Source organism: Sinocyclocheilus grahami, unplaced genomic scaffold (assembly GCF_001515645.1).
Source record: "Sinocyclocheilus grahami isolate Dianchi unplaced genomic scaffold, SAMN03320097.WGS_v1.1 scaffold33.1, whole genome shotgun sequence".
Taxonomy (NCBI): Eukaryota; Metazoa; Chordata; class Actinopteri; order Cypriniformes; family Cyprinidae; genus Sinocyclocheilus; species Sinocyclocheilus grahami.
In genome coordinates, this window is record NW_015505212.1 from 1,280,530 (window position 1) to 1,288,930 (window position 8,401).

Genomic DNA, 8,401 nt, shown 5'->3' on the forward strand with positions numbered 1-8,401 from the left:
TAATGTTAACAAAGATTAATAAATACTGTAACAAATGTATTGCTCGTTGTTAGCTAATGTTAGTTAATGCATTAAATACAGTTAACAAATGGAACCTTTTTTTTGTTTTTTTACAAACAGTAACTGTTGTAACTATGCTACTCTGGTGGAAAACGGTAACAAAGGGGGTTATTCCCGTAAACTAGCACATACAAGCTTCAGTGCACACCAGCTGCATTAATGCACAATCATCAAGTTGTTCTCCTCCTCATTATGTTTATAAGATATGGCAGATAATTGCTTTTTCATAGGGACAGCGTGTTCCTATGAATCAGCTGATGCTGTGCTGCCAGGTGATTGACAGCTGTGGAGAGAGAGAGAGAGAGCGAGAGAGAGGGCGGCGACTGACCTTCAGGGAGGATCCTCTGGGACTGACACACTTAAAGGGTTTCCTGGCCTCTCCTTCCTCTGAATCCTCCACTTTTTGCCTTTTCTCGGCCGCCTCTGCTCTTCTCTTCTCGATCTCCTCCTTCATCCTCCTCTTTTCCTCGACTTCTTATTTTATTTGTGTGTAAGTAGTGGAGTTTGTCTATCTCGGCACACACAAAACCACCACCACCAGCAGACAAACCTAGGATCTTCATGTTCTAGAAAATGTCCTTTTTGCAATAAACGAGGATTATAATGAGACGAATGAACAACAAAATCAAGACGGTCTCTCTGCGGATGCATAACGTGAACTGGCAGCCGACGCATTCCACAGCAGCTGGGAAATCATAAAGAAGCCTTTTTATTAACACCACGGATTTTGGCACGGCCCGCTAGCATCAGCTCGGGGCCCTCTAATCTCTAATTAGTCCTTTTTCATTTACTGCTTCTGTTCATTAGGAACAAGGAGCATATTTGCATTACAATGCTAGGAGCAGGTCTCCACGAGGAGGGACGCCTGTGTTTCTTGCCCGCTGCTGAGAAAGCCGGAGTCTGAAACTCATGTGCAGTCATGTGGAACTCACACTGGGTGCGATCACGCTAATGTTAATGTAAATGATGTGGAATTCGTTTAAATTATGACGGGGGTTCAATACCGATACTGTGAGTACAACAGTTTCATAATTGACACCACAGCCACAGATTGCTGAGATAAAGAAAAAAAGATAAAAGTGAAAGTGAAGTGTGGCCAAGTATGGTGACCCATACTCGGAATTGTGCTCTGCATTTAACCCATCCAAGTGCAAACACCCAGTAGTGAACACACACACCGTGAACACACCCAGAGCGCAGTGGGCAGCCATGTGCTGCGGCGCCCGGGGAGCAGTTGGGGGTTCGGTGCCTTGCTCAAGGGTCTCACATCAGTCGTGGTATTGAGAGTGGAAGAGAGCACTGGTCATTCTCTCCCCCTACCCACAATCCCTGCCGGACCTGAGACTCGAACCCGGAACCTTTGGGTTACAATTCCGACTCTAACCATTAGGCCACGACTGCCTACAGATATCAAATTACTCTTAAAGCTAAGCTAATAATATGATACTCTAAGCATGAATGTACACAGTACTCACAAATGCTGGGTAAAATAGTACATTCTTTCTATTAGACTGAACCATTTTTATAATTTTTTTCCCAGTAATGAGTGAAATATAGTAGTTTAAACACTTATGTTGAAATGTTTGGTGTTGGTAAGATTTTTTAGATTTCATTTATTTGATCAGCAACACAGCAACATTGTGAAATATTATTACAATTTAAAATCACTGTTTTCTTATTTCATATATTTTCAAATGTAATTTATTAATTTGATGCAAAGCTGAATCAACAATCATCATTACTCCAGTCTTGAGTGTCACATGATCCTTCAGAAATCATTATAATATGCTGATTTAAAGTAACAATGTAACATCTAATATGCTGTGTTAAAGTAACATTTATTATTGATATCAATGCTGAAAACAGTTGTGTTGCTTAATATTTATTTGTGAAAAACGTGATACTTTTTTTCAGGATTATTTGATGAACAGAAAGTTCAAAAGAACAGCATTTATTTGAGATAAATAAATAGTTCAGATCCTGACTGAATACAAGCATTAATTTTATTCATTCTCTTTTGAACTGTTTGTTTTCTGTCACCAAACTTGTCACAATGCACTATGAGCTTTGCCTTTTCTTTGTTACACAAAAATATGGAATAATTGACCCAATATTTCTGTATGCTATGCATTTTTTTGTGTGCTTTGATTAGCCACAAAATTAAGATCAATTTACTGTTTTTAAGGTTTAAATTCTCAAAGAACATCCATAAAACATCCAAGCATGGTTATATACTATTGTAGTGTTTACAGAAGTGACCTAATTTTGCTGACAGGACCCTCATCAAGATTTTCGCTCACAGAAAAGCTACGCGAAACAAATTCCTGACCAGCAAATGACTCATTGACGTAAAGCAAACACACCTCCTCTCTGGCTTTCCTCTCAGCATCCTCCTGCTTCCTCTGCCGCTCCTCCTCTTCCAGCACCTTCCTCCTCTCCTCCCTCTTCCTCTTCAGCTCCTCCAGCTCCACCTCGGCCTCCTGCTGTTTCTGCCTCATCCTCTCGAACTCCTCGCTCTCCATCTCATCTCTTCTCCTCTTCAGTTCCTCCAGCTTTCTCTCAGCCTCCAAGCGAGCATCCTCGCCGTCTGCATCGTCTGCCTCCGGCACCTCAGGAGAGCGCAAGCTGCCTCGGCTGTCGCACAGACAAACAAATAAACAGCGCACCCTTGGCTACTTACACAGGTTAAAAGGTCTATCAACAGCTTTACACGTCCATGTTCTTTACGTTTAAACGAAACCCAACCTATTCACATGCAGTGAATCAGCACACCCCTGTCTAAGGTAACACCGTCTCCAGTTACAGCTGAGAACAGCCCTCAGGACACAGCAGATCAGGTGACTAGAGTCAAATACTCCGTCACGCAAAGCAAATATAGCTAAACACATATAAATGACCTACTTTATCTCAACAAAGGCCAAAAAAGACAAACACAGACATGTGGAATGTGATTATTTTGTCTGTATATTCATGTCAACGTCCAGAACTTACACAATGTTTAGATGTCACCACAGAGATTTATTTGATGAAAAAAAAAAATCACATTTACATAGTTCTCTGTCTAATATAGAAGCTATATTCCATGTTTTTCTTTTTTTTATATAAAGAAATATACAGCGCTTTTTCCAAAATATACATGTATCCATATGCATATATGGGTATTGGGTTTTGTGAGAATATATGGATACATGTATATTTTGGAAAAAGCGCTGCATATTTCTTTATAAAAAAAAAAGAGGAAAAAAAAAAAAAAGAAAAACATGGAATATAGCTTCTATATTAGACAGAGAACTATGTAAATGTGATTATGTTTTAAATATTAATTTGCAATTATCTGAAAAGACCTGATGCTAATGTGAAGACAAATGTGGAGAAATTAGGAAAATGTGGAGAAATATTAATATGATTTATGTGATCAAACTGCTACAACAAAAATAAATATATGGAAATACTAAACTAAACTAAAAATAAAACACTTCCTAGACATTTTCATGCTGTGATTTACAGATCACAGGCTGCCAAATGTGGAATTTGAGAACTCTAAATTGTTTGGAAAAAGAAAGCCTGGACCATCCTAACACAATCATTAATTGTTTATATGAGCACTGACCTGAAAGTCCTCTCAGCTTTCTTGTGTTTGGGAGTGCTGTCCTCGCACACTCCTCCATTGGGCTGTTTATTCTTCCTCATCACATCCTCATCTTCCATCTGCAGAAACACAATCAGAACTGAGTGATGTGTGGATGTGACATGCACATGTGTGTGTGTGTGTGTGAGAGAGAGAGAGACAGACAGTGTGCTGGAAGAGTTTTGGAAGAACAAAATGTGGGTGCTGTTGGTTCACTCGCTGGATAAATGATGAAAAGAACACGTGTTGGGGTGTTTTCACACACACACTCCCCATAAACTCCCAATAGACATGCAGCAAGCAGTGAACACGGTGTGTAACCGCTGACCATTGATAACAACCTGCGTTGTTTGAATGTGAAATGCACTCTGGTGCAAACACTATACACTGTGCTCAAACTAGTGCCTGGAGTGATTTAGGATTTTGGGGAGGAAAAGTTTATAACCCCAATGAAAACAGTAAGTTTTGAATCAACTTGTGTATCCAAATCTGTTTAAGACCCCATGAAATAGCTTGACGAATGCAGTTTTCTTTTTTTGTGTTTGGCATATGTCCAACTGAAACAGGAAGTTGAAGGGTTTGCCGTTTTTAATCAAATAGCCAATAATCTTTAACTGAAGCTTAGGATTTGCTATTTGCAACTGGAGGCAGGTTGCATGAGGTGTTATTTTTATTGGCCAAAAATATCCACGCCTGTGAGAACAAAATCATATTATCAGTATTGTCTGCAAATAGAAATGCTGCTTTCCATTCAACTTGGAAAGTTCCCAACTACCCATTGCAAAAAAACGCTTGAAGTTGGACTTTCAACTTGGAAATCAAACTTGGAAGGCGGAAATCTTTGAGCCTGACCTTAGCGTTCCTGTGATGCCATGAGAACATGGTGGGCACTCAGATGTACACAGTCAATAAAAAAACTCACTTTTAAGCAAATAAAATCTACCAATGACGTTTGGTTTTGACTGAAAGGCAGCAAAAGACTAATTTAAATGCATATAAAAGTTTACTTTGTCAAGTGCACTATGCTTTAAAGTACAAGCACATGGCTTAAAACTTTGCATTTCATGAGGTCTTTGCAAATGATAATTTCTGTTAATTTCTCACCCAAAATATAAACCATCCATCCTTTTGCAGTCCTTCAAGCGCAACTAAACTCTTACCAAAGACTCGTCATTTTCTGAAACCTCATATTTCTCAAAGTTTTCTGCCTCTCTCATTTCATCCACTCCATTCTCTGTCAATCCCTCTATCTCACTCTTTTCCTCCCGTACACCTGCAGCGAGCTCTGCGGTGCCATTTTCCGTCTCCGAAACAAATGCAGAATCATCTACGTCTTCATTTATAACCACCTCATGTAGTTCAGAAGAAGGCACAGCATCTCGCTCATTATTGTCCTATGAATGGAACTGCAGTCACATGCTTTGTTGTGTTAAACGAGAGAAAAAAATGCTATTTTAAAATAAAAAACACTCATCATCACCATACCTCCTCAGGTATTTTAGATATTTCCTCAGCGGATTCCTACAGGTGAATAAAGTTAAATGCCATAAACAAACCTTGAACGCAAGTTCTTGAGGGTCTAACAAAGCATAAAAAATAGAAATACACACCTGTTCTCTAAAATAAGACCTCCGTGGCTTTTCCTCCACCACCACCTCCTCTCTAGGGATGAGCTCCTCCTCCAACTGTTTCACCTCCTCTTTCTCCTCCTCCTCAGGCTCGTAGCTCCGGCCGTGGCGCAGGCCGCCGCTGCTCTCCTCCAGGCTGTGGTGTGAGGTTTGGCTGCTCTCTAGCTCCTCTTGTCTGTCCAGCGCCTCCTTCATCCTCCTCTGCCTGCGCTCCTCTCTCTTGGCCAGGCGCTCCAGCAGGGCTTGTTCCTCATCATCCCCCTCTCCCGTCCCGCTGGAGGACACCACTGAGGTGGATACACTCTCTGTCACCGTAACACTACAAAGAAGAAGCATAAGAAGATAAGATGACAAAATATATAACATCACAAATTATATCTCTGCATATATGACTAGTGCTCGATTGATTTTAGCTGGCCAATGACAATATCTAGAGAAATGGTGGCTAATATAATGCCTAAATATAAAAAAAACACCATTTGGACACATCTGACTAAATATATACGATTATGCTTAAATGGTTGAAATTAATCTTATGCTAATGCTATAATCTCAAAATGTTGGCCTTGTATTATTCATTTTATACAGTATTTTTGGTAATGTTTTTATTTATTTATCTTTATTTTAAGGTGCCCTTGTTACACATGTTACATGTACTTACTATTATAATAACAATTAATTATGCGTAATTACATGCGAGTAACCCTATGCCAAACCCAGATTCTAACCCTAACCATATAATAAGTACATGTAGTTAATTAATATTACTCAGTACTTATATGTATAATTACACTGTAACAAGGACACCTTAAAATAAAGTGTGTAACAATATATTTTTTTAAATAGTTTCTCTTTTGATGAAAATTGTTTTATATATTTAGTCAACATTTTGTTATGTTTATTAAGTTTAGTAATTTTGAAGAAGAAAAACTATTTAACATTGTCAACATTTTTAGCTGATGATAATGTGCAAAATGACAAAAAACATCTGTTTTACTGTAGCAGGCCACACTATTATTTACATTTTTAAATAATGTATAAATATTTCTTACTTAACATGTAAGCATGCACTATCATTCAAAAATTGGGGTTGGAAATTTATACTTTTATTCAGCAAGGATGAATCAAATTGATCAAAAGTAAAAGTAAATTCTTGTGCACTGATACAACAGATTTCCGTTTCAAACAAATGCTGTTCTTTTGCAATGTTTAATCATCAAATAATCCTATAAAAATCACAGATCCCACAAAATATTTAGCAGCCCATCTTCTTTTCAACATTGATAATATTAAGAAATGTTTATTGAGCAGCAAATCAGCATATTTGAATGATTTCTGAAGGATTATGTGACACTGAAGACTGGAGTAATGATGCTGAAAATTCAGCTTTGCATCACAAGAATAAATTACATTTCACAATATATTCAAACATAAAACAGTTATTTTAAATCATAATAATATTTCACAATATTACTGTTTTTACTGTATTTTTGATCAAATAAATGCAGCCTTGGTGAGCATAAGAAAACTCAAAAAAATCTTACAAACCTAAAAGTTTTTGAGCAGTAGTGTATAAATTGCATAAAATAACCAAACTAAAGTAGCTACAACATTAACACCAGCCCCGAATAATTAAAGGGGTCATATGATGTTAATTTAAAGATCATTATTTGGTGTATTTGGTGTAACAGAATATGTTGACATGCTTTAATGTTCAAAAACACATTCTTTTTCAAATACTGTACATTATTGTAGGTCCTCTATGCCCCGCCTCTCTCAAACCTAATTGTATCTACTTCCGGAAGGCCAAATAAAGTGCTTTTGCTTTCGCACTGAAACACAGCGTCTCCCTGACATGGCTGCATCAACATGACTGCTGTTCCTGAAACCACGCCTTCTTTCTTTGCGTGCACATTTGGGCGGCATTATGTTAATATTTCCACATAGTGACGTAGACATGTGGGGGCGTGTTAGAATGAGGTACGTTTTAGGGAGGCGTGGTTGACTCGTAACTTTTATAAAGAATATCTTTGGATTTGAGACTTTAGTCTTTGCAACTTTACAGATCTTCTTTATGCACTCCAAAGAGAAAGGAAAACTTGAAATCGCATCATATGACCCCTTTAACTAATATTTGGCCATTACACAATATTACAACTCTAAAAAACGTAAATTCCTCTCTTATCCAAAGTCTCAGCAAACCTGAACATGCAAAATGATAGCGAGGAATTATGATTTAAAGTGGATCTGCACTCCTTTTTCCTTTCTCTACGGCTGCATGAGCAGCATGGACTGCCATATGCCTGCCACTGTAGGTTAATGTAGTCTGACGTCACTGCTTGGCAAACGTTTACCCTGCGTCAGCACTACGGACAATAGACGGAGCTATGTCTGCTCACACATCGAGAAAAATTCTGGTCTTGTTTGACCATCTTCTGTGTCCATTCACTGCACAAAGCCTAAGTGTCTGAACATGTCACTGTTTCCGCAATGCTGACCTGTTACAGGAAGTTATTTATCAGTGCTGCCCACTAAAGCTGTGGGTTACAGAGAAAACATCAGTTAGCCTACATATCAAAGTATCACAGTATTCCTGTCATGTAATACTCCAAAAGTATCTGTTTTACCTGTGGCTGTTGTTGAGCTCCGGGGTCTCGGGTTGGTAGGCCACATCCTCGCTGTCCTTACCGCGCAGTCTCTCCTGCCGCGCTCTTCGTCTGCGCTCACGAGCGGCCTCCTCCTCATCCTCCTCATTCTGGCGATACGCCATTCTACACACAGAGACAGTTAGATGTTACGCTGGTAAGAGATGTTAAGAGTTAAGCCTCATGTCACCTTGGCACACACAGTCACAGTTGCTACTGCTGTTGTTGTTGCTGTTGAGAATGAACTTTCACTGGCTGTCAGCTGTGTGTGTGCCAGCTTTGGCAGCTGATAATAGGATTCAGACAGCAGTGTGGCGTTCAGCTCACACGACAGCCAGGGGGACTTTCGTGTAACCTAAAGTAGTCTATTGTATATATATATATATATATATATATATATAGATAGATAGATAGATAGATAGATAGATATATAGATAGAT

General features: G+C 38.8%; 1 protein-coding gene across 1 annotated transcript in view; it reads right to left on the reverse strand.

The window, feature by feature from the left end:
- Positions 1-8,401, reverse strand: part of LOC107579938 (non-muscle caldesmon-like) — a 58,366-nt gene that overhangs the window by 16,059 nt on the left and 33,906 nt on the right. Inside the window, exons 3-9 of the mRNA XM_016265719.1 lie at positions 7,944-8,087; positions 5,299-5,635; positions 5,174-5,209; positions 4,849-5,082; positions 3,671-3,768; positions 2,420-2,694; positions 389-531 (exon numbers count right to left, since the gene is read on the reverse strand). Coding sequence (XP_016121205.1) covers positions 389-531; positions 2,420-2,694; positions 3,671-3,768; positions 4,849-5,082; positions 5,174-5,209; positions 5,299-5,635; positions 7,944-8,087 — 1,267 coding nt within the window. The remainder of the gene's footprint in view (positions 1-388; positions 532-2,419; positions 2,695-3,670; positions 3,769-4,848; positions 5,083-5,173; positions 5,210-5,298; positions 5,636-7,943; positions 8,088-8,401) is intronic.